Source organism: Giraffa tippelskirchi, chromosome 9 (assembly GCF_054371585.1).
Source record: "Giraffa tippelskirchi isolate mGirTip1 chromosome 9, T2T-mGirTip1v1.2.pri, whole genome shotgun sequence".
NCBI lineage: Eukaryota > Metazoa > Chordata > Mammalia > Artiodactyla > Giraffidae > Giraffa > Giraffa tippelskirchi.
The window spans coordinates 109,651,454-109,679,209 of record NC_137283.1 but is presented as its reverse complement, the minus strand read 5'-3'; the positions used below and the strand labels follow the sequence as shown (position 1 = coordinate 109,679,209).

Below are 27,756 nucleotides of genomic sequence, written 5' to 3'. Positions count from 1 at the left end.
GGACCCAGAACAAAGGAGCAGTGACCCTACAAGAGACCGAGCCAGACTTGCCTGTGAGTGTCCAGGAGTCTGTGGCGGAGGCAGAGGTTGACCGTCAGGAGCACCGAATACAACATTTCTGGGAGCCACAGCATGCTGGCCTAAGTCCTTTTGAAGGAGGTCGCCATTACCTCCATTAACCCTACCACAGTTTGACCTCAGGCCAAACTACAGGGAGGGAAGACAGCTCTACCCATCAACAGAAAATTGGAATAATGATTTACTGAGCATGGCCCCAGCCACCAGAGCAAGACAATTTACCCCACAGCCAGTCCCTCCCATCAGGAAGCTTCCACAAGCCTCTTAACCTCATTGATCAGAGGGCAGAGAGAATGAAAACCACAGTCACAGAAAACAAAACAAAATGATCGCATGGATCACAGCCTTGTCTAACTCAATATGAGCCATGCCATGCAGGGCCACCCAAGACGGACAGGTCATGGTGGAGAGTTCTGACAAAATGTGGTCCACTGGAGAAGGGAATGGCAAGTAATTTCAACATTCTTGCCTTGAGAACCCCATGAACAGTATGAAAAGACAAAGAAATATGACACTGAAAGATGAATTCCCCAGGTCAGTAGGTGCCCACTATGCTACTGGAGAAGAGCAGAGAAACAGTTCCAGAAGGAATGAAGAGGCTGAGCCAAAGTGGAAACAATGCTCAGGTGTGGATGTGTCTGGTGGTGAAAGTCTGAAGCTGTAAAGAACAATATAGCATAGGAACCTAGAAGATTACGTCCATGAATCAAGGTAAATTGGAAGTGGTCAGACAAGAGATGGCAAGAGTGAACACTGACATTTTAGGAATCAGTGAACTAAAATGGACTGGAACGGGCAAATTAATTCAGATGACCATTATATCTACTACTGTGGGCAAGAATCCCTTAGAAGAAATAGAGTAGCCCTCATAGTCAACAGAAGAGCCCAAACTGCAGTACTCGGGTGCAATCTCAAAAACAACAGAATGATCTCTGTTCATTTCCAAGGCAAACCATTCAATATCACAGTAATCCAAGTCTGTGCTCCAATCACTAATGCTTAAGAAGCTGAAGTTGAACAGTTCTGTGAAGACTTACATGACCTTCTAAAATGAACAGCAAAAAAGGTGCCCTTTTCATCATAGGGAATTGGAATGTAAAGGTAGGAAGTCAAGAGACAGCTGGAGTAACAGGCAAGCTTAGCCTTGGAGTACAAAATGAAGCAGGGCAAAGGCCAAAAGAGTTTTGCCAAAAGAATGCACTGGTCATAGCAAACACCCTCTTAAAACAACACAAGAGAAGACACTACACATGGACATCACCAGATGGTCAATACCAAAATCAGACTGCTTATATTCTTTGCAGCCAAGATGGAGAAGCTCTATACAGTCAGCAAAAACAAGGCTGAGAGCTGACTGTGGCTCTGATCATGAACTCCTTACTGCAAAAATCAGACATAAATTGAAGAAAATAGGGAAAACCACTAGGCCATTCACGTATGACCTAAATCATATCCCTTATGATTATACAATGAAAGTGACAAATAGATTCAAGGAATTAGCTCTGATAGAGTGCCTGAAGATCTATGAACAGAGGTTCGTGACATTATACAGGAGGTGGTGATCAAAACCATCCCCAAGAAAAAGAAATGCACAAAGGCAAAATAGTTGTCTGAGGAGGCCTTACAAATAGCTGAGAAAAGAAGAGAAGGGAAAGCAAAGGAGAAGAGAAAAGATATACCCATCTGAATGCAGAGTTCTAAAGAACAGCAAGGAGAGATAAGAAAGCCTTCCTCAATGATCAATGCAAAGAAATAGAGGAAAACAGTAAAACGGGAAAGACTAGAGATTTCTTCAAGAAAATTAGAGATACTACAGGAACATTTCATGTAAGGATGGGCACAATAAAGGATAGAAACGGTATGGACCTAAAAGAAGCAGAAGATATTAAGAAGAGGTGGCAAGAATATACAGAAGAACTATATAAAAAAGATCTTCATGACCCAGATAACCACGATGGTGTGATCACTGACCTAGAGTCAGACATCCTGGAATGCAAAGTCAAGTGGGCCTGAGGAAGCATCACTACGAACAAAGCTAGTGAAGGTGACGGAATTCCGGTTGAGCTATTTCAAATCCTAAAAGATGATACGGTTAAAGTGCTGTACTCAATATGCCAGCAAATTTGGAAAACTCAGCAGTGACCACGGGACTGAAAAAGGTCAGTTTTCATTACAAACCCAAAAAAGGACAATGCCAAAAAAATGTTCAAACTACCACACAATTGCACTCATTTCACATGCTAGCAAAGTAACGCTCAAAATTCTCCAATCTAGGCTTCAACAGTACATGAACTGAGAACTTCTAGATGTTCAAATTGGATTTAGAAAAGGCAGAAGAACCAGAGACAAATTGCCAACATCTGTTGGATCATAGAAAAAGCAAGAGAATCCAGAAGGATATCTACTTCTGTTTCATTGACTGCGCTAAAGCCTTTGACTGTGTGGATCACTACAAACTGTGGAAAAATTCTTCAAGAGATGGGAATACCAGACCATCTTACCTGCCTCCTTAGAAACCTTTATGCAGGTCAAGAAGCAACATACAACTGGGGACAGAACATCAGAGTGGTTCCAAATTGGGAAAGGAGCATGTTAAGGCTGTATACTGTTTATTTAACTTCTATGCAGAGTACATCATGGGAGATGCTGGGCTGGATGAAGCACAAGCTAGAATCAAGATTTCTGAGAGAAATATCGATAACCTCAGATATGCAGATGATATCACCCTTATGGCAGAAAGCAAAGAGAACTAAAGATCCTCTTGATGAAGGTGGAAGAGGAGAGTGAAAAAGCTGGCTTAGAACTCAACATTCAAAAACTAAGATCATGGCATCCAGTCCCATCACTTCATGGCAAACAGATGGGGTAACAGTGGAAACAGTGACAGATTTTATTTTCTTGGGCTCCAAGATCACTGTAGATGGTGACTGCAGCCATTAAATTAAAAGATGCTTGCTCCTTGGAAGAAAAGCTATGATCAAACTAGACAACATATTAAAAAGCAGAGACATTTCTTTGCCAGCAAAGGTTTGTATAGTCAAAACTATGGTTTTTCCAATAGTCATGTATGGATGTGAGAGCTGGATCATAAAGATGGCTGACCACCAAAGAATTGATGCTTTCAAACTGTGGTGTTGGAGAAGACTCTTGAGAGTCCTTTGGACTACAAGGAGATCCAACCAGTCCATCATTAAGGAAAGCAGTCCTGAATATTCATTGGAAGGACTGATGCTGAAGCTGAAACTCCAATACTTTGGCCACCTGACAGGAAGAGCCGACTCAATGGAAAAGACCCTGATGCTGGGAAAGACTGAAGGCAGGAGGAAAAGGGGATGACAATGGATGAGATGGTTGGATCACATCACTGACTCCATGGACATGAGTTTGAGCAAGTTCCAGGAGATGGTGAAGGACAGGGAAGCCTGGCGTGCTGCAGTCCATGTGGTCACAAAGAGTTGGACACGACTGAGCAACTGAATAACAAGCCAAGTACTGCCAATGGGTGCAAAGAAATTACCAAGTGTGGGGAAAAAAATCATTCAGAAGGTACGTGGTGAACAATTTACAGGGCTGGGAATAGCTCCTGCTCTCATCAGCTGGAGTAGGAAAACAATTCACAGGGTATCAGTAGGGTACTCTGAAGGGTTTACCTTAGCAGTGGGAAAAATGTTAGACTAAATGTTACTCTGATCCTCTAAAAGCTTAAAGGTAGGACCTGAAAGTATCAACCGGTTTCTAGTAACTTAACTGCATTCCAGAAGAAAGTTCAGGAATATTCATAGAGACACAAAAATGTCTAGCATCAAACACAGTAAAATTCAGTGTCTGACAGCCAATCAAAAATAACCAAGCATGCAAGAAAAAACAAATGGGCAGGAAAATAGCAACACATAATGAGGAATAAAATAAGTCAATTGAAATCAACTTAAAATGACCCAGACGATAGAATTAGTAGATAGGGATAGTAAAATGTTTTCCATATGGTCTGGGAGCTACAACAAATACTGAGTATGTTAAGCAGAAGCATGGAAGATATAAACTGGTGAACTTGAATGCATACCAACAGAAATTATCTAAAATGAAACACAAAAAGAAAATTACAGGGGTTAACAACAACAACAAAAAGAATACAGCATAGTGGACTCTGTGATAACTTCAAGCAGTCGATTACTCATGTAGCTGGAGTCCAAGATAAAATAACCAAAAATTTTCAAAATTTGATTAAAAAAATAAAGTCACCAGAACCAAGAAGCTCAAAAGATCACAGACACAAGAAACATGAAAATAAAAAGAAAAATGACACAAGGCATCATAATCCAATTGCTCAAAATCAGTGGTAAAAAGAAAATCAGAAAAACAGCCAGAGAAATTTACATGCGTTATGTACAGAAGAACAAAGATAACAGCAGCTTTGGAAACAATGTAAGTGAAAAGATAATGAAGCAATATCTTTAAAACACTGAAAGAAAAAAATTATCAATCTTGAATTCTATATCCAGTGAACATATCTTTCAAAAGCAGTGTTGAAATAGACTTTTTCAGACACACAAAAGAAAGAATTAATCACCAGCAGGCCTGCACTATAAGTAGTGTTAAAATACATCTTTTAGGAAGAAAAAAAATACTACATGGAAATTGGGATCAACATAAAGAAATGAAATGCATTGTAGATATTAACTATGTGGGTAAATATAAAATTAAATGCTTGTCTATAGTATCATGATCTTCTTAATATTTTTTCTGATTTTCCCAAACAGATATAATTTTTGTTCACATTTTCCTCCTGTTATGGTTTTCAATGGGGAAAACTTAGCTTGTTTATCTCTTTATTATATATTAGATGGTGGTATAAGGCTTTTGCAAATAAGAGATAATGTACAACTTCCTAGTGGACTGAAATATCTTATTTCCATGTTTTACTTGAAAGTTGCACAAGAGTCAAAAAAAGATAAAGATAAAATAAGTAAGTGGATAGAAGTTATCTTGCCCCACAAAACCATGGTATTCCTCATACAAGAATCTACTGAAAATACAATGTGTTTAGAGAAAAAAACCAGAATGGATCTTTACTATTTCAGCAATAGTGTTAAAATCAGTTGAGAACTTGATTCTCTTTAAAACCCTCTCTTGGCTTCCCTAGTGGCTCAGTGGTAAAGAATCCGCCTGCAACTCAGGAGATGAGAGAGTTTGATTCCTGGGTTGGGAAGATCCCCTGGAGAAGGAACTGGCGACCCACTCCAGTATTCTTGCCTGGGAAATCCCATGGACAGAAGAGCCTGGCAAGCTACAGTCCATGGGGTCCCAAAAGAGTTGGACATGATTTAGTGACTAAACAAACAACAAACTCCTGAGACTGCGATCAAGCTAACATGAGCAGAACTTCTGAAAATAGGTAAGAAGTCTGCTGTTCCCCATTTCAACAGCAATAGAAATTGAAGACACACGCCTTGCAGAGGACCTTGATTACATTCCTAAGGAGGGAGCGGGAGAGGATGGGAAATAATAAAAAATCAGAAAAAGACAGTGTCGGGGTTCCTAAGATCACTCCCAGGTTTGATGATTTGTTAGGAAGATACACAGGACTCAGCATATAGTTGAACTCACAGGTATGGTTTATTACTCCAAAAGGATACAAAGTAAAACCAGTAAAGGAAAAAGGTGCATGAGATGAAGACTGCAGGAAACCAGGTGTAAGGTGTTAAGAATCCTTCCTCTTCCGGTGGAGTCACAAAAGATGTGATTAATTACTCCAAGAATTAACACATATGAAAACACACGTGAAATGCTGTCTAGCAGCTATATTCACTGGTGACTCAGTCCTCAGGGTTTTGGTTGGAACTGGCAATGTAGGTATCCTCTGCCTAGCATGTACCAAAATTCTAGACTCCCAGAAGGAAAGTAGGTAATCAATATAAACCCTATTGTTTGGAGAGACTGTTTAGGTACAGTGAACTGCCCTTATCAGTTAGAGAATGGGGGAGACATTTCTAAAATCCAAGTTTCCAGATGCTAGCCAAGGGCTAACCTTACAAGCAGGTTTTTTTTTTTTAAGGACAGTAGTCCTTTTCTGCATAGGCCTATATTAAAAATATTCTTACTTTTTAATTCAAGAATGTCACTTTCAGAACTTTTTTAGCAAACAGTATGAAATAGAGCAAAGTTACATACACTAAAATGTTCATCATATCGTTTACATTAGTAAAAAAAAAAAAATGGAAAGGAACAAAGTAAGTGTCCAAAAACTGTGGAATGGTTCAGTAAATTATAGTACAGTAGAATGAAGAAATATTAAATAGCCATTAGATATTTTGAAGACTTTTAGTAACAAAAATGACTACCCTGGAGAGTTTCAGAATGAAAAAATTATATATACAATAATAACTCAAAAATGGGAGAAATAAAAAAATGGGAGAAATACAGAATGAAAGCTAGAAGGAAATACACTAGAATGTAACCATGATTCATTTCTGGGGGATGGCTTATATAAAATAATTTTTATTTTCTTCAACCTTTTTCTGTGCTGTCAATTTTTAGTTAATGAACACGTATTTACTTTTCTAATTAGAAACTAAGTTATAATAATAACGTAATTGTGTTAAAAAGATTTTAGATATAATGACCTATGGATTCAAAGCAACTTTAGCTCAACTATGAAATATTTAGTATGCATAGTGAATAATATGAATAGGATGTTAACTAGGGAACGTTTAGCATGGCAAACGACCATTTAAAGTGTATTTTTAAATCTGATGTGCTTCTTTGTTTAATTAGTTAACAAGAAAAGAAAAAACAGGTAAAGGGAAGGAAGATATAAACACTAAAAAAAGCACAATGACTAATTTTTATTGCAAGGAAGAAATGGTTCACAAACTAGCAAAAATACAAATATAAAAATGCTATTTGCAAAGGATAGAACAAGGATGAATTTTCTAAATAACACTGAATCCCAATTTACATACAATCTGTTAAGCATTACTAACATAAGTCACATAAATTTTCATAGTTTTAAGGAGGATTAGGTAATTACTCTACAAACTTCCAGAGAAGGTGATTTTTAACATATTTAGTTACAACTCCCCTCCATTTGTTTTAATGCATCTACTCTAGTCACAGAGATACTACTCCACAGAAAGCTATTTTATACTACCCAGCTTCTTCATCACTGCACTAAGAAAGAAGCACTAAGGAGGGAGAAAACAGACCACTATTGTATCCTCTTATCCCTGGAGAGATGAAATGGTTTGCAGCTCATTTTAAATCACAAAGCAATTCTTTTGTGTATGAATTGGCCCCAGGCGAGGAGGTTGTGCAACTCACTTTCCACAGGACCTCCACTTGTGGCTGCTTCCCAATCGTGTCAGAACAAGAAAACCTTGAAGGCACTCCATGTGGGGCAGTACTCTCTCTGCCTCTGAAGTGATTCCTGGGCCAAGTTAGAAAAACCAAATTCTGAAGAGCCACTGCAATGGAAAGCACACTCTGAAGGGGGGTAAAAAACCCAGAATTTTTCTGGTTAGGAAGGGAAATGTGGTTAACCTAAATTGGTCCTAGAGAGCAAATGGAGGCATCAAGAAGCACTTCTACTGCTTCAGTTCAACTATGCATTTTTGTTTCCGTTATAAAAAAAGAACAGTTCTTTAAACGGTTTGGCTATACTCAGAAATGTAACCGCTTAAAAAAATTCTGAAGTGTTTGGGAAGGTAGCAGAGAAAGAGGGCAGATGACAAAGCACTGCTAGAGTCTTCTGAGTAAAATTTACTAGATAATCAAAGTCAGCAACTGGTGCCTACTAACAGGTACTAACATTGAAGACTTTGTTGCTACCTCTCTTCTCTTTCCCAGGAAGAAAGATATTATACGGGACCTGGAGTCAAAAAAACCTGGGTTCGGATCATGTCACTGTCAAACATGCGTTAACCATTTCCAGACACTATGCTTTCCTGGCATTTGTCATCTCTGAATTTCAGGCTTTTTCCTCCATAAAATGGGTATACCAACAAATGATACCCTTTTCATAGGTGATTATGTAGAAAGAAAGTATAAGCAAACTGTAAAGTGCTAAGCATTTATTATTGTTGTTGCTAGTAGGTCTGCCTGAAATATAGAAAGTATTCAACAAATGTTCACAAAGTTATTAATAAACTGTAGCAACTATATTGGACAAACGGTAAGAGTAAATAAGTCAAGAACCTTAAAATAAACAATAACATTTTCACTTAAAACTTAACAGATATTTAACTATAAAACATTAATATCTTATATGGAACTATTAGGTTGGTGCAAGTGTAATTGCAGTTTCGGACTGTGAACTTTGAGTCACTATAACTAGGCTCAAACACATCTTTATTAATCAAAATAGGAACCATTACAATCAACACAATTTTGCCAACAAGAAATAAGTTTGTTTCTATAGTATAAAAATCTGTGCTTCAGGATTCGATGAACTCCTGGAAAGCATTTTCTGCTTTGTGGTTGTGGAAGCGTTTTCTCTGCAAAAAGTTGTCGAGATACACGAAGAAGTGGTAGTTGGTTGGCGAGAGGGCGAGTGAATGTGGCGGATGAGGCAAAACTTTGTGGTCCAACTTGTTCAACTTTTGAAGTTTTGGATGTGTGATATGCGGTCGGGCACTGTTGTGGAGAAGCACTGGGCCCGTTCTGTTGACCAATGCCAGTTTCAGGCGTTGCAGTTTTTCGTGCATCTCATCGATTTGCTGAGCGTACTTCTCAGACGTAATGGTATCTCCAAGATTCAGAAAGCTGTAGTGGATCAGACAGGCAGCAGAATATCAAATAGTGACCATGAACTTTTTTTGGTGCAAGTTTGGCTTTGGAAGGTGCTTTGGAGAGTCTTCTCACTCCAACCACTGAGCTGGTTGTTGCTGGTCGTCATATAAAATCCACTTTTCTTTGCACGTCACAATCCGATCAAGAAATGGTTCATTGTTGTTGTGTAAAATGAGAAAAGATGACACTTCAAAAGAACAATTTTTTTGATTTGTAGTCAGTTCATGAGCCACCCACTTTTTTTTTTTTTTAATAAATTTATTTTAGTTGGGGGCTAATTACTTTACAATATTGTAGTAGTTTTTGCCATCCATTGACATGAATCAGCCATGGGTTTACATGTGTTCCCCATCCTGAACCCCCCTCCCACCTCCCTCCCCATCCCATCCCTCTGGGTCATCCCATTGCCCCAGCCCTGAGCATTTGTCTCACGCATCGAACACAGAATAGTGTTCTGTTTCACATATGATAATATACATGTTTCAATGCTATTGTCCCAGAACGTCCCACCCTCACCTTCTCCCTCAGAATCTGTAAGACTGTTCTATGCATCTGTGTCTCTTATTTTGCATGAGCCACCCACTTATGGAGCTTTTTCACCTTTCTGATTTGCTTCAAATGCCGAATGACCACAGAATGGCTCACGTAGAGTTCTTTGGCAACGACTCGTGTAGTTGTAAGAGAATTAGCTTCGATGACAGCTCTCAGTTGGTTGTTGTCAACTTCCGAAGGCTGGCCACTGCACTCCCTATCTTCAAAGCTCTTGTCTCCTTTGCAAAACTTCTTGAACCTCCAATGTACTGTATGTTCATTAGCAGTTCCTGGACCAAATGCACTGTTGATGCTGCAAATTATCTCTGCTGCTTTACAACCAAGCCATTTGGAATTCAAATAAGAAAATTGCTAGAATTTGCTTTTTGTCTAACATCATTTCCATAGTCTAAAATAAATATAAAATAAGTAGCAAGTAATAAATCATTAGCAAAAACATATAAAGCAAGAAATGCGCATTAAAATGATGTATAACATGAGTGAGTGAGTGAAAGTTGCTCAGTCGTGTCTGACTCTTTGTGACCCCATGGACTATACAGCTCATGGAATTCTCCAGGCCAGAATACTGGAGTGGGTAGCCGTTCCCCACTCCAGGGGTTTTTCCCAACCCAGGAATCGAACCCAGGTCTCCGGCATTGCAGGCAGATTCTTTACCAGCTGAGCCACCAAGGAAGCCCGATATATAACATAATCACATTTATTTAAGAACGTATTCAATAACAAACAGCAAATTTCGACAATGCAAAAACCACAATTAGTTTTGCAACAACCTAATAAACACCTTAGAAATATCCCAGGGGGAAAACAATGCTTCAACTGCCAGAAGCATGCATGCGCACTCAGTCACGTCTGACTCTTTGTGACCCCATGGACTGCAGCCCGCCAGGCTCCTCTGTCTATGGAATTTTCCAGGCAAGAATACTGGAGTAGGTTGCCATTTCCTTCTCCAAAACTGCTAGAAGAGGTCACTGCAATCATATATGGTGGGATCTCAGGTATGGCAGAGGCATGCTTGCAGATGAGGTTTCATTAAGGTACAGGATGAGAGGTTAAGAGCTGAGCTCTTAAGTTCAAATCGCAACTAGCAAGTTGTATGACTATGGGCACATTACTTAATCTTTTCTAAGCCTCAGTTTTCACAGATGTAAAATGGGCAGAGCGGTAGTCTCTGCTAGCAGGACTACTGCGAAGACTTCAAGGAAGACACTCATGAATTACTTACCATAGTGTTATGTGCTTGTTGTTATTTAGTCGCTAAGTTGTGTCAGACACTGTTCGACCCAGTGGACTGAAGCCTCTGCCAGGGTCCTCTGTCCATGGGATTTCCCAAGCAAGATTGCTAGAGTGGGTTGCTATTTCCTTCTCCAGGGGATCTTCCCAACCCAGGGCTCAAACCCAGGTCTCCTGCATTGGCAGGTAGATTCTTTACCACTGAGCCACCAGGGATGCTCATTATGTGCTTACCTACCATCATCTTCATCATACTTTATAAGAGGTGTCTTTCTATGAGTGGAACTAGACCAGGTCCTCCATTTTACAAACTGCTATTTACCCTCAGCCGTGGCGGAGAACAATGGCATGTTTTCGAAAAACACAGCAAATGGGGTCTACTGTGGTCATATATCCTGCCAGTTCCCACACAGCACTATGCTACTTAGGTGAAGTTAAGATATGCCTGCCAGGAACTGTGTTCCCTGAACCAAATGTTAGCAGATGTTCAAGGTACAATTCTTCATATTTCACTAACCACTCTCTGAGCCATCCAGAATCCCTGGGTTATACTTTTAAATTTAAAATTTCATATTCAGGTTGCTCATGCCCTATGTTTCAATTCCAGTAAAATTTATCTTTCTTTTTCTCAAATGGAAATGTCAAAAAGCTTAAGATGTGCATACATGCATATTTTTTCTAATTTGCAGTGAGTGGAATCTTGCTAATGCAGAAAGCTAAAGAAGTTAGAATAATGAAACACTAATAAAGGAGTCCCTTATAATAGTATATAACATGCTAAATGATGGTGGTGGTCAATGAAGCAACTGCTTCACATTCAATATCCTGCTGAAATGAAATAACTGCATTTTAAGGAAATAAAACATAACCCTTTTTGAGATGTCCTGTTAAATGAGTCAAAAAACCTTAATTCTAGATCTATAAAATTAATCAAAATAATCCAACTGTGCAATCACTCTACATCTTATCATAGAGTATCTAATAGCACAGTAAATTCTAGATCTTGGATATAAAAGACATTCCTCCCTTATGCCCCCAACAGTCACCTTCTTGGGATCACATCCACACTTTTGGGACACGGAAAGCCCCTTTTTCTGAGGAAAGGCTGGGTCCAGCCACCTCACCATGCTGCTTCTCCAGCCTGTCTGCCTTATTGACAGTGCTACCTGCCAGCCAGAAGCATGCTGGTGTCTACTGGGCTGCTGCAGACGGAGCTGACTGTGAATCCAGCCAGAGGATAAGAGGTTGTTTTAATTGGCTAAATCTGCTATGTTCTAAGCGTATGGCCACGAATTTGTAGCCAAAACACTAATCTAAACACAAGACAAGAATGACATTTTCGCTCAATTCTAGTTCTGCCATGAGGGTTTTTAATCTAACATTTTATAATGAGTACCAAATCCTTACCTTTGCTAAAGCAGAATTTTCATAGTATACTCCTTGTACCAAATCCATAAGAGCACTTGCTAAAAGTTCCACAACCTAAAAAACAAGAAAAAAAGAAAGAATTTTAAAAATGTATCCCCATTTTTACCTCAGACTGCCTTAGGAGGCTCAGTTGCAAGGGAGTATTGTGTTTGATAGAAAAAAAAGGGGGGGAGGTTATGCACAAAAATCCTGGCAAATGGCATTGTCCACCTGGATATTAGAGCTGTGATCCAATTTTTCCAGTCATAATTCAAACAAAAAAAATCTTACAAGCATAGCATTTAATGAATATATGTGAAAATCCAGTAATAGCCATATTGAACATAAGTTTAAATTTCAGATAATGAATAAAATCTTAACCCAGTTTATTTTCTGAATGTTTGTTTCTGTCAGGTGGATACTTTTTCAATATCTCCATTCTGGGAGCCATCACAATGCCAATTTTCATACTTAACACAGAATGAAAAGCAAAAGCAAAAGAACAGTTAACCTTTCTAATGTGTTCATTCTGTTGCACTAAAAATGCGCTGTGGATATATTTGGTATAGGGCCCCTGGGTCAAATGTACTACAACACTGAAAATTTTAATAGAACTGTAATAGTAAAATTGTATTCATCAAACCTGTATTATTTTCAAGGCTTAGACTATTAAAAAATCAAACAAAATCAAAAGCTTTGAACTTGTTCCAGAATATAAAACAAGCAGAAAACAGTAAATGGTCTCCTTGGAACTACTGTACAATTTAGAGTTTTTTTTGCATAAACCATCATAATTCAAGAGGACAAAATAGTGGTATTTATTATAATGTTCAATGCAGCCATTTCAAACAACAATTCTCAAGGCAACCCTATCTGTTTCTTACCAAGTCTTATTATCTTGTATATTTAGCTCTCTCTGTTATGCAGTCTTATATCAGATTCCCACTCTCGGCTTCCTAAAATTTAGCTCAGTTCTGATTGAATTAAAGGATTTTGTTTCAGCTTTTATCATTCTTGTAATTGAAGACATTATTAAGCCAAAGGATACAGACTTAAACAACAAGATACTTCAACCTCAGGTACCTTGGATTTAATAAACATTTTCTTAGAGGTAAATGACATTAATTTGTAAAAAAGTATGCTTTAAAATTTTAACACATAAGCATTTATCTCCAAATTTATATTTACATTCATCCTGCATAACACACAGGAGGCTGCTGATACGGAAATTTTGCTGATTAAAGGGATATTTTTTTCTAGCTCTGCAGATGGGTTAATTTGTAAGACCTATACAAAGTCTTTTTTTTTTAATCGCATTGCCCTTTAGGTAACCAAATACTTAAGAAATATTGTAGCAATATAAGCTGCAGAGGAACTACAAGGACAATGATCCTACAGTGTTACCAGATGTGTTGAGTTATTTAAGTGGGAAAAAGAGAAAAATGAATGGATTTTTTTCCCCTGAAGGTATCAGATAAGCTCTGCTCTCAAATCCAGGAGGATAGAGTATCGCCAATAGGTCTATGAAAGACTGTAACTAAATGCACAGCATCAGATTGGATTACAGTTTACACAAGCAACATCCCAAGGTCCCTCTGATGGCTGGACACATAATACAGATCAATCAGTCACTAAGAAATGTTATGGTTTTGAAATAGTTTGAGGTCTGAGATCAGCACTGGTAAAGTGAAGAGGGATTTACAAAAAGAAACTCTGACACTAATTTTAACAGCGGACCTGGTTTTGGATAACCAGAGTTGTGTTCCCTTACTTTCTGAAATTCCAGACCAGGAAGAAACAACAAAAACATTTTATTTTCTGATTCTTTTTCTGTTAATGCAATTAGCAAATATACTTGTATTTACAAATTTATAAGTGACCTGTACTTTCAAATGACCATCCTTGCTTAAGCAGAATATAATACCTCCATTGCCAACAACAGCCATCAAAGAAAAAACTTTGGACTTGCTTGGGTTAACAAATCCAGGAAAGTAAGCGAGTATAAAAAGCAGGAAGCTTAAGGGAGCTGCTTGTGTCCCAGACAAAAGTGACTTATCCAGCACACACTTAAATATCTTTCCACTGCTTGAAATGTCTACTTTTAAAATTATACCCAAAAAAGATGTATACCATTCTCCTTTAGAATCACAAATATTTCTAGGAAGATGATAGGGCTATCAGCCCGTATATATGTCAATAAGAACATTTAATGATCCGATCTTTTTTGTTTATTACATGGCTTATTACTATAGACATTCACCTGTTTAGATATTTACTGCACTTAAATATAAGAAGGCACCTTCTGGGCTTCTCTTGTGGCTCAGTGGTAAAGAATCCACCTGCCAATACAGGAGACATGGGTTCAATCCCTGATCTGGGAAGATCCCAAATGTCATGCAGCAACTAAGCCCATGTGCCACAACTATTGAGCCTGTGCTCTAACCCAGGAGCTGCAACTACTGAGCCCATGCTCTGCAATAAGAGAAGCCACTGACTATGTAGCAGGAAAGACACAGCACAGCCGTAAGTAAGTAATTTTTTTAAAAGGCACTTGCTTAATGAGCTCTCCCTCCCACCCCCAACTCCTGCCTCAGATTCTTGAGGAATGATTTATTTAGGCAACCTATCTAAAATTTACAGGAGCGAGGATAATGATAGCCAGAGAAGAACCTAAAGCCTAACTGCCACACTTTGGTGCTTTAGATATAAGCGACCCTGAGAAGGATTCAAGGACTACTGTTCCAAGCCCTGGGGCAGGGGGGGATGGGGACGCAAGCAAATACTTTCTATTAGAAAAAGATAGGCTAAAAAGAGCCCCGAAGTTAGCCACCCTCAGAAGCCCAACAGATTAGAGAGCTGTAATGAAATAAAGCAAAACACTACAAGGGAGAAGATCTAAATTTTACTGCAAGGTGTTAACTACCAATTTAATTGTGAGATTTGGGGCAAATTAATTATTTTCTCTAATCTTGGTTTTCCTCAACTATTAAATGAGGGGGGGAGTTGCAAAACATAATTCCTTGAAGTTTCTTCCAGTTCTAAAATTGTGAGTCTAGAAATGCAAATCTTAGTATTTATAATGAAGAAATTAATTTGAAAACTGCTTTTTTGTAAACTGATGAGACATCTTTGCTCATGATATTATTTTTTAATCTGTTCTCTTCACATGGACCTTTCCCTCCAACTAAACTTTAATGATCACTTTCTTTGTGAAACTTTTTGTACCCAATCCCTCTTGGTTCTAATATCTGAAATTATAATGAAACTATTTCTATTTTTTAAACCACTTTAAGTCATTTCCACTTTTTCAACTATAATGACTGGCAGCCCATTCCACCAACTGGCAAAGAAGTCCTAGTTGGGTCAATTAAAGGTCACATTGCTAAATTCTGGGTCTTGAAGAGCTCTAATAGTTGGAAATAATTCATATATATTGAATTCAGAATAATAGGTTTAACTACAAAGTTGCAACAAACAATAATGGCATAATTGACCATATTGCTTCCTTCCCTCTCTAATGAGTAAGCATGTAGAGCACTTAGAAGAGAATCTGGAACATAGTCTCAGGGACTGTACAATATTAAGTCTTAAACAGATGAAAGGCACAGCATGGGAACCAAGATTAGTGTGTCCAGATATTTGGGAAGAAAGTGGGTTTTAATTCAACAACTGAACACATGAAAAGGCTATTTTAACCAATCAGAGGTCTCTGTAACACTGACTTACAGTTTTTTGAATCATTATTTCAGATTATATGACTGCCATTATCAATATTATAAAGTTTATAATAAACTTTAGAGAGTTTATTACTGCCTACAGAGCAATCAAATAGGAAACATGTTTCTTCATTTCTACATTTCTAGAGGTTGTGAGAATAGCAGAATAGCTTACCTGTACAGGCAGATGCAAAAATGCTTCTTGCACAAAAATGATTTGTGTCATGTGTTTAAGTCTGACTCTACAGCAGTATCATACACTATCTCCCAATCTTCTAAGTAACACCTTAGATTTTCAGTGAGCCAGAAGTCGTAACCATTCACAATGTCAGTGTTATGAGCTGGTTTCTCCTGCCACCTTGTTTTTGGCTACCAGGGAGAAGGCTGAATAGGAAATGAAGTGGACATCAAATTGCTGTTCTCAAGCAAAACGTTGATCTTTTCCCATTTTAATCACTATTCTCTAATCGAAGATTAAAGATTAGGTATTTTTTAGATGCAGCTGAACCTTAGCACAATTACAGATCCGACACAATTGATCTTTGGAATGGCTTTGTTTAATGGTTAATTCATAGGACAAATTTTACCACTTGCAGGGGAATATGTAATTGCTTCATTCTTTATCTTTTGGCAAAGGTAACCACAATTCAACAATTTTTTCAACTGAAAAACTAAAGTGTTGTGATTATTATGCCCTGAGCTATAATAAAATTGTCATCTTAAAAATTAGAAATTGAGAGAAGTAGGAGGTGGTAATGACCAAAAAACATCCTCACTCACTGCTATACAAAGATGTCTGTAACATATTCTTAAGGAAAAGAAAAAGAAAAGCTGGTTACAAAACAGAATAACATGACAGGTATTCTTTTTAAAAAATCAGCTCAATCAATGTATGTATGCTGAGAAAAGTCTGATACAACAAAATATTAATAATAATATAATCTGTAAGTGGTAAGATTCTAGATGTTTTTAATTAAAATTTTTTCAAATTTCCAATTTGCTTAAATTTATAATCACTTACTATATAATATATTACATGTTCTCCCACCTTTACATATCTTGCTTTTATAATCAGATACAACAGAAAACCTACTTCTAAGGTAGAGGGACAGGAGGAAGCACACCCTGTTTTAGCCTCAGAAAGGCTTCAAGCTAAGCTGTGTCCACAAATTGATTTATGGAATATAGCGATTGAAAGTCGCTGGATTAGCAAAAATAAGATCAGTAACTGGTGATAAGCATTCTGTGAAGACAACTTGTGCCTTCTCAATAAATGTGATTCAGGAGTACTGTCAGTTAGCATTTGACAGATGGAACAGACTCAACAGAGTTGTAGATGTTTCACTAGTAAACCAGACCACTTTGGTTTGAGCAAAGGAGCACCTATCCTAACTTTAAAGTAAAATGCAACCAAATCTTTAGAAAAATGTTAATTATAAAGTGATGTGGCTCAACTGAAAGTTAAGCCATCATAAGCTATCTGAGTTGATGTAAGAAGGTGGTGTAATTGTATTTTAATTCACTTTAAAAAGGCCGCTATGTACTTAATCTGCTTGGTATACTAAAACTGTGGAGACTATAATAGTCTTATATATAATCTTATTTATAATCTTTATAATTTATAAAGATTTTATAATCTTTCAAAAACTTGCACTGGGAAGGTTATTTTAATGATTTTTTTTTTTTTTTTTGCTACAGTGTGGAATGACAGGACAATGTATGATCCATCACGCTATCTGGGAAGCAAATGAACACACAGCCCCTCGGCTTTTAGTACACTTAACAGCTGCTAGCAAAGGAAACAGTCATGTGTGTGCATGCATCTGCCGTCCTCATGGCATTAATTATGCACAAATTTATTGCACTCCTCCCCTAGCCTCCAGGAACAAATAGCAAAGCATGAAGCGGTAGCAAAGGTAAAACACCCTTGAGGGAGAATTAATTCTCATATACATCTTGGGAGGAACAAAAGATGGACTTGGTGTAAATAAGTCCTTTTCAAAGAGCTTTGGCATTTGAAGGGAAATTGTCAAGAATTTTTTTTTAAGCCACAGAAATTATATTGTCAGTGAAAACATTTTACAGAAAAATACTTTTATAAGTAAAGGATGCCAAATAGCCTGCTAACAGTAATCAGAGCCATTAGCTTCATACTTCCATTCCTCTTCATTCAAATGGAGCACAAAGTATTTGAGAGATGCTTTTAAAGATGGAAAGATTTACTTTTATCACCAAGGTAAGGTACAGGAGGACTGGTACAGGATGAGCGCTCTCCCATAGAGGCCAGTAATATCTAACATTTGTAAAGCACTTCATCATTTACAAACTGGGTGTAAGCAAACTATTTGGTTCCAGGTGGATTCAGTCCTCAGTACCCGGCCAGAGCTTCCAGGCTGGCAGCCTCAGTGGAGAAAGCAATCTCTGAAGAACATGGGGAGCAGCAGCAGTGGCCAAATAAAGGGTGAATCTGCTCACTCACCACCTGGGCACAAACAACCCAGATGAGCCCTAATCTGTATGCTGATTAGTATAAATGAGTGGCTTTAATAAGCCATTGATGAAGTCTATGAAAGAATGGTTCTCTCCACTCCTTCCTACCAGACAAGGACCAGGTTTAATGAAGACAATGATCAAAAGTCTGTTGCAGCAAACACACCACTAACTCACAGGAGTTCTGGAAGAAGCTTCTAACTCCGCTTTTTGAAGGGAGTCTTTTCAATGCTGCCAAATGTGTAAGGCCGTGCTTATTTGTGGGAGGGATGGCAATCTGTTCGAGTGAGCTGGAAGTTCTTTCTGGCTAAGGAGGAAGAGCAGAGAGAGAAATGGCACTACCAGTAGGACAGGTGCAGCAAAAACTAAGCAAATTGATAATCTTAATTTTTAATTTAGAACAGCTGATACATTGGTTTATAAACTCTAACTACTGGTAACATTTGTCAAAAGAGTTCATGAAAATTCAGTGAACTACCGAAAAGTATAAAATCACAGCTGATAAAACAAATAGTCCACAAGTTCAGGGAAATGGCTTGCATATAAAGTTTGAAATTTAATATTACATTGGCTAGTGCACTCATTTCAAAAACATTTGTTGATAGCCTACTATGTACCTGGCACTGTATTAATGAGAGAAGTGATGGCCATACAGAGATAAAGGCCATTTATTTGTCTTTGATCACCTAGAAGGATAATAGACAGATGAGCTGCATGACCTTGGGCCAGCGTATCACTTCTTAGGGGCTCAGTTTGCTTATCTAGGTAAGAGGTAACTGTATCAAAAGTAAGCCCCAAGATCAGAAATACCTAAATGTGCACCTACACTGTGCACATTTGTAAGGAATGTCAATTACAATGTGCAATTGTATGTGTGTTAGTCACTCAGTTGTGTCCGACTCTTTGTGACCCCATGGACTGTAGCTCACTAGGCTCCTCTGTCCATGGGATTTTCTAGGCAAGAATACTGGAGTGGGTTGCCATTCCCTTCTCCAGGGGATCTTCCTGACCCAGGGATTGAACCCAGCTCTCCTGCATTGTGGAGAAGGCAATGGCACCCCACTCCAGTACTCTTGCCTGGAAAATCCCATGGATGGAGGAGCCGGGTAGGCTGCAGTCCATGGGGTCACTAAGAGTTGGACACGAGTGAGCGTCTTCACTTTCACTTTTCACTTTCATGCATTAGAGAAGGAAATGGCAACCCACTCCAGTGTTCTTACCCAGAGAATCCCAGGGATAGGGGAGCCTGGTGGGCTGCCGTCTACGGGGTTGCACAGAGTCGGATACGACTGAAGCGACTTAACAGCAGCAGCAGCAGCAGCAGCAGCAGCTCCTACATTGCAGGCGGTTTCTTTACTGTCTGAGCCACCAGGGAGGCCCGTGCAGTTGCAAGTTATAGCCAATTAGCCAAAAATGTGGATTTCTTTTATTAGCAATACAAAAGTAATCCAAAAGTTGGTGACTTTTTGCATGAGGGTGAATGATTGGCTGTGTTTGTCACTGAGCAGTGACAAATATCATTTATTTAAACAATAATTAGGTTCCTGAAAAAGTGGCAGGTAATTTAAAATGCTGACATCAAGATCAAACTTTTCAGAAGAAATAAAGAAAAAGGAGATGCTTTTGAATACTCATTGGAAGGACTGATGCTGAAGCTGAAGCTCCAATACATTGTCCACCTATTGCGAAGAGTCGATTCATTAGAAAAGACTCTGATGCCAGGAAAGACTGAGGGCAGGAAGAGAAGGGGATGATAGAGGATGAGATGGTTGGATAGCATCATCGACTCAATGGACAGGAGTTTGACCAAACTCTGGGAGACAGTGAGGACAGGGAAGCCTGGTGCGCTGCAGCCCATGTGGTCGCAAAAAGTCAGACATGACTGAGCGACTAACAACAACATACCTTGTTATGACTGGACTTTCTCTGAGGAAAATAATGTCTGCCATTCAGTGATCTGCACACTTTTCCCCATGTGGCCAATAACTTACATTTTGCTTTCACTGCTTCTTCATTTGAGGGCCCCCTCAGTGATGTTAAGTGATGTTTTCCAAGTATGATTTTATTGAAAAGTTAATTCCACTTTTGAGAAGTTCACAGTGGGAATCTTCAGAACACCAGAATCACAGTAGAGTATTTCATGCAACTGAAAGGATGTTGCTGGCTAGGACACTGCCCGGTAGTACTGGGTTTCAAAATTTTTAAATGGTAACCCAGAGTAAGAACTGTATTTTATTTTACATCATGACACAGTATGTGCATACATGCATATGCATAAAAATGAATGAAAAGCTTTATAAAACAAAGGTTTCATTATTTCTGTTTTCTTTTGTATTTCATGAAAAAAGGTGTTAATAGTGACTTACTAAATCGATTTCACCACCCACCAATAAACAGGATGTGATCTGTGGTTTGAACCATTATCTCACATCATGCTGGTATGTCATCCATATCTCATAGCTTTGTCATATATGACTCATACTTTGATATGTGGCTTGAACCATTATATCATGCTGATAATGTCATGTATAGCTCATACCTTAGCCATCTTCTGAAATTTTTTTAACTTATTATTAATTAATTAATTATTTTTGGCTGTACTGGGTTTTCTTTGCTGCATGGGCTTTTCTCTAGTTGCAGTGAGCGGGGGCTACTCTTCATTGTGGTGCACAGATTTCTCATTGCAGTGGCTTTTCTTGTTGTGGAGCATGGGCTCTAGGGTGCACAGGCTTCAGTAGTTGCGGTTCTGGGGCACTACAGCACAGGCTCAACAGTTGTGGCACACAGACAGGCTTAGTTGCTCTGCAGCATATGGGATCTTCCCAGATCAGGGATTGAACCCATGTCTCCTGCATTGGCAGGAAGATTCTTTACCACTGAGCCACCAGGGAAACCCCTTGGTTAGCCATGTTAATTGCAAAATCTCCAAATTTTTGATATGCAGTTTAAACACTGTTATTCTGAAATATATTTGTAAAGGTGTATCTGACCTGTCTCTTGAGAAACCTGTATGCAGGTCAGGAAGCAACAGTTAGAACTGGACATGGAACAACAGACTGGTTCCAAATAGGAAAAGGAGTACATCACGGCTGTATATTGCCACCCTGCTTCTTTAACTTATATGCAGAGTACATCATGAGAAACGCTGGGCTGGAAGAAACACAAGCTGGAATCAAGATTGCCGGGAGAAATATCAATAACCTCAGATATGCAGATGATACCACCCTTATGGCAGAAAGTGAAGAAGAACTAAAGAGCCTCTTCATGAAAGTGAAAGAGGAGAGTGAAAAAGTTGGCTTAAAGCTCAACGTTCAGAAAACTAAGATCATGGCATCTGGTCCCATCACTTCATGGGAAATAGATGGGGAAACAGTGGAAACAATGTCAGACTTTATTTTTTGGGGCTCCAAAATCACTGCTGATGGTGATTGCAGCCATGAAATTAAAAGACGCTTACTCCTTGGAAGGAAGGTTATGACCAACCTAGATAGCATATTTAAAAGCAGAGGCATTACTTTGCCACAAAGGCCCGTCTAGTCAAGGCTATGGTTTTTCCAGTGGTCATGTATGGATGTGACAGTTAGATGGTGAAGAAAGCTGAGCACCGAAGAATTGATGCTTTTGAACTGTGGTGTTGGAGAAGACTCTTGAGAGTCCCTTGGACTGTAAGGAGATCCAACCAGTCCATCCTAAAGGAGATCAGTCCTGGGTGTTCACTGGAAGGACTGATGTTGAAGCTGAAACTCCAATACTATGGCCACCTCATGCGAAGAGTTGACTCACTGGAAAAGACCCTAATGCTGGGAAGGATTGGGGGCAAGAGGAGAAGGGGACGACAGAGGATGAGATGGTTGGATGGCATCACTGACTCTATGGACATGAGTTTGCGTAAACTCCGGGTGTTGGCGATGGACAGGGAGGCCTGGCGTGCTGCAATTCATGGGGTCGCAAAGAGTTGGACATGACTGAGTGACTGAACTAACTAACTAATTTCTTTATCACTTTATACCAAAAACAAGTAAATCAACTGAGTGTAAACAGAGGCAGGGTAAAACAGAATCATTCTTGAGTACTATAGGGTATATTCTGTTAGGGTACATAACAATCTTGTTGGTTTATATTACTGATGTTGACTATTAGCTTTCATTGTATTCAATTCATGAAAACAAATTGGCTTAGACCACATTTGGCCAAAAAGTTAAAAACTTCAGCATTTTTCTGGGATTCACATATACATCTTACAAATTCCAGGGATACCATGTCCTATTGGGTAACATAGTTCACCCTTCAGCACAATCAGTTCCTGTTCAAATTGGGCCATACAGGAAGGCAGATGTTTATAATTTAGAGACATCCCAAGGTCTGCATTTCAAAGGCAGTCACAGAAACAAAAGCATGGCTCATATGTGTTAAAAATCCATGCATCTTGTCTAAAACTGTAATTGTATTTCTTCCAAATACCTTCACAGTTCTTCAAAATCTGTGATTCAATGAAATTCTAAAAATAATGGGCCCTACTAATACTGCATTCTAGAAAATTAGACAATCCATTTTTACCTCCTTTAAAAAAAATTAGGTAGTAGAGAATTGAGACTAGCTGTATTGTTTCCTTGAAGCAAATAATGAATACCCTTGGGTAAGAAATTCTCTAATTTATAAAGATACACAATTGATTTTTAAACTGATATCTCTATCGATAATGCTTAGCACATGAACATAAAAATTTTTGTATTATCAATACTGTTCTAATATGTGAATTCACTGTATAAATCTTAACTATTTCAAAATAAATTTGCACAATTACCACTCTGTTCAATTGCTGTTTTCATTTGTATACCACCTTATGGCTTAAACTACTTGAAAAAATGAAGCTTCTCATCACAAAATATAAGTTTCTCATCACAAATCGGCCATAAAGATGAGTTCAAAAAATTTGGGGTATTACTTTAGATTGCTGAAATATGCATGTCCAATCTCAAGATCTCTGATAGTTACAAAACATTCTGATTTCTCTATCACACCTCTGATTTTATTAAAATTTTTTCTTGATTGCTTTTCTTTATATTGAATGTCTTTTTCAGAATCTGGTTTTATGTCATAGCTTTTGACTTTTTCCCACAACACTCAGAATTGCAGAATATTGGAACTGGCAAGGAGGCAGGGGATGGAAATAATGCTGCTTTTATTTTATAGATGAGGAAACTAAGAAAACAAGTTGCCGTTGCTTAGTAGTTATTTCTCTAAAATGTTTTACAAAGCCTTATTGATGTTTCTATTGAAATGTTTATTTAAAAACCACTAATTGTTTAAGATATTATAAATTCCAATACTCTAACTGCAAAATTTCTGGCAAAAAAGCTATCGTGGTTCTTTGTTTGTTTTCTTCCTCAGTTAAGCATGAGGATTTCAAAGCTGGATTGCCTGGATTTAGACAGCGGCCCTACCATTTATTAGCACTGTTATCGCAAAGAAATTAGCTCTTTCTTTTGTCTCGGGAGAGGTTATATAGGTTAATATACAAAAATCACAACAGTGTCTACTACATAGTAAATACTCAAAACTATAAGCTGCTATTTTTTTAATGTCTGGTGGTAATTTTAATAACTATTATATATTCTACATTATGAAGTTTCTAATTTCATTTCCAAAATGGTGTATTAAGACATTAGATAAAAAATCTGGAGAAAAAGGTCTCACCTGGAATTCTGAGAGATAAAATGAGTTGTTCAATGTTAAATGACTAATTTTTTTTAAAAAAGGTAGAGATAGGAACTAGGTCTACACACTTCAACATCAGGGCTATTTCCATGTCTCTTTGTAGCTTTATATGACATCACTAAGGAATATAAAATAGATAAATGCTATAAAGCTTAACACATTATGAAAACATAAGTAATCCACAAGAGTGTAGCTGCTTAGCAATAAAGTAGTTAATGTAATATTCTAAATAGGAAAACTGTCCTTCAAAAACTAAAGATCAGACAGACACACACAGTATAGTTTTAGTGTTTACTGATATCTGACTTGAACAAAGAACAAAGACAATTAAGCCACATGAATAACAACAAACAACTCAATGTATTTTCCAAAATTCTTAAAAAGAAGGTTCCTTGGCACAACCATACTTTCCAACAACCCACTTTAATGTTTTCACAATTTACAATATCAGAAATGACCTCAGGGTCAGGCATTTGTCAGTTAATGACCTGTTGGGCTAATGGCCTTCAGCTTTGCCTTGGGCACACAAGTCCTCTAGCAGGTCATTAGCTGCCAAAAAAGGGCTCTTCCCAATCACTGTTGCTAAATAAATAAAATTTGCTTCTGGGTTAAGGCCCTGTAAGCCAACTTGGGCTTAGAGTGCATTTTTTCGTTGAGTATTTACAACTCAGAAGAAAATGATGGAAATGCTAAAACCGAAATTATACCACTATAATTAATAAAAAGTAGTCACATGGATCCTTTTGGATGCTCTTAAATTTTCTTTTGCTTATGGTATCCAAATTCAGTATTAATTTAATACAGCAGACACCAGATTACAACTGTAATACATTTAAAATTTTTATCTATAAGTAAATTTTTTGGAGCTCATACTACATTTTCCCAAAATATAAGGGTATAAATGATGGCTCGGTTTCCAGGGCAACCCACAAACGCTTATTTAGTCCATAATATTAGAAATACCTTATACTTGTAATCAAAAAATTGGATAGAAAACCACAATCTTACAATACCTGCAACTAAACAAATAGAAAAACAAAACTAAATAGGAAATATTTAAAAATGATCTTTAAATGCTGACAGTTACAGGGAAATTTGGTTCAATAAGAGAATGAGGATAGATACATTGGTTCTTTCCTATGCCTCTTTCATTTCTATTATAATTCTCCCTTTATATACCAAGTTTTAGTTCTTCAACTCCAAGTAAACTTTGTTGGTTTATTTTTCCTCTTGAAAAAAGTAAAGAGAAGGCAAAAAGGTGGATGACAATTTTTCTGAAATAACAGGTAAAAGGAGAATGAAAAACTGAAGGAAAACAATTAAAAAGGATGTGTATACATTCTGGAGATTGCCTAAGGTGAAATGAACTGAGTAATGAATAGTAAGAGACAAAGAAAGGGGCACTGTGTACAAGTCCACTGGGTGAAGAAAGGATGGGTGGAGAAGAGACCAGGGTCACATGGCTGAGGATGAAGAGGAAGGAATCAGCTGTTTATCTGCCCAGTACTTTGTAAACTCTGAACTCAGGAAGTCCCTTGAGTAAAATCAATAGAAAGGCCAAATTGGAATACTGAATAGTTCAAGCCGGAAAATACTTTTCTTTCCTCTCTCTGACTTTGGAGAAATAGCAACTTATGCCAGTGAAATTGGTAGGGAAAAAGTAGATTTAATTAATATTACTTCTAGAAAGTGGGTAAAAGGAATTACAAAAATTGATATTGCTGAAGTGTACAATAAGATTGCCATAATCAGTATATTTCTACCTCTCATGGCCAACCATGGTTCAACTCTACCCATTTCAGAGGGTGTATTTTTGTAGAAAACAGGCTTTAAAAAAAATAAGTTTCTTTAAATGCCAAGCATATGGAAGAAATGCTTCTCTTGCTCTTTTTTTCTCGTCTTCAGGTTTCTGACATAGACAATTCAGAGAAGTATCCATTTTGCATAATCGCATCTGACCTTCCTACCCCCAAAAGACATTTCATTTCATTGTTTTTTGGCACCAAAAGGGTAAAGTTCAAGGTTTTAATGAGATAGTAAATTTTCAAAGAACATAATATTTTGTCTTATTTTTAGTACACATCTCAAACATGTATTACTTTTATTTTAAATGCAAGGAAGCAGATTCAGAATATAAATATAGTGTCTGTTTAATACTTGGCTATTAGCATCATATGATAAGAAAACACTGGAAAATTTTCTGAGAATTTTGAAATTGTGATTTTATAATAGCATTCTGACCTCTCTAAGTGATATGAAGATAGTTTCCTTTATCATTACAATGTATGACACCCCCCTTAGGTTCTGTGCATATTTATTCTAGTCATGAAAATCTACACTTGAGTGGGTTATATGAAGAAAAGAATATTAATCCTGGGTGTCAAACTACAGAGGATGAAAACAATTAATTCAATAATTTCCACAAGTAAAATACTGATGACAAGACGGTAAACACACAAGGTCACAATAATCCCTATTTTAAATGAATATGAGAGAAAAACTTAAATTTCATATGACATAGCATGTTTTTAGGTTTCACTTTTCAATATGAATTTGTAAGTAAAATTAATATAACAGATAAGAAAAACATCAAATAACCAATAGCAGCTGCTTTATTAAAATATATAGATGGTACAAAAGGAGATTTATATGCATAAACTGAGCATATTTATACAACTAAATTTCTTCCTTGTAAACAACATATTTATGCCTTTAGGAAAACCAAGTTAACATAAGGGAATACATCAGCTATGTAAGGAGTACATCTGTGCCACTGGTTATTTAGAAATATAAATCACTAATGCTTAATAGAATAGTTCCCAGGAGTGATATCACGACAATGTTTCAGGGTGCTTAAACAAGACCCAGGCTAACTCACAGATGTGTAAGGATAGGTCCATTAAATGAAAATCACTACAAAGGTTAAAAATAATAATAAGGTGAAATAAATTTTTTAAATACTAGGGTTATCACTGTACATATAAAATAAAACACTTTTTTTTTTTAAGATGACAAGTAGTAATGTGCACTGTCTTATTTACACTGTGGCTTAATCCTAAAATACAAATCTAGTCCACAAATAAATGCAGGGAACCAGGGAAAAACTGTAACGGTCAGCCAGATTTCTAAATTATAGTGCTTTTCCATGTCATGATTTTCCCCCAATTATCTAGCATGTCTTGTTGATAGCCTAATGCTCAAACATTAAAATTTTAGATTCTGGAATGACCCCATCATTTCAGCACTCAGTGATGTTTTACATGAACACAATATAGAGCAATTTATTTCAACGGAGTCAGAGAATTTATGGCTTAAAAAGAGGTATTCTGAGGTCTCTTAGTGCAGGGTCTTTATATAGTGAAGTACTAAAATAAAAAGTTGCCCTTAGGTTCCATAACTGAAAATGAATGAAAATTCAAGCATTAATTTTTAAATTCACTACTGAATTCAAAATCTTGTTAATTCACACTTATGTGACTATAGTAGCTATAACAGTAAGACAATTACCAGAGGATTAATATACCAATTTCTATACTTAGAGATATTTAAAAATCTAAGTGTTACCTAAGGCAATTACCTTGAAGATTCCTAATATCTTCAGGGAAAAGCCAAAGGGAGAATAATTGACTTTGCTAATTTTACCCTTGGCAATTATAAAAGAGCTCTGAATTTCATGTGACTGCAGAACACTTCATCTAATGGTCTGCCCCAGGAGAAGTACAATGACAAACATATAACATAGAAATTCAGACAAGAATTCAGTAGCAAAAGAAAGTGGGAA

The 27,756-nt window shown here is 37.5% G+C and overlaps 1 protein-coding gene across 3 annotated transcripts in view; it reads right to left on the bottom strand.

Moving 5' to 3' along the window:
* PDSS2 (decaprenyl diphosphate synthase subunit 2) overlaps positions 1 to 27,756 on the bottom strand; it is a 253,400-nt gene that overhangs the window by 66,441 nt on the left and 159,203 nt on the right. For all 3 annotated transcript variants that reach the window (XM_081526868.1, XM_081526870.1, XM_081526869.1), the window contains one exon: positions 12,052 to 12,126. In XM_081526868.1, the coding sequence (XP_081382994.1) occupies positions 12,052 to 12,126 (75 nt within the window). The remainder of the gene's footprint in view (positions 1 to 12,051; positions 12,127 to 27,756) is intronic.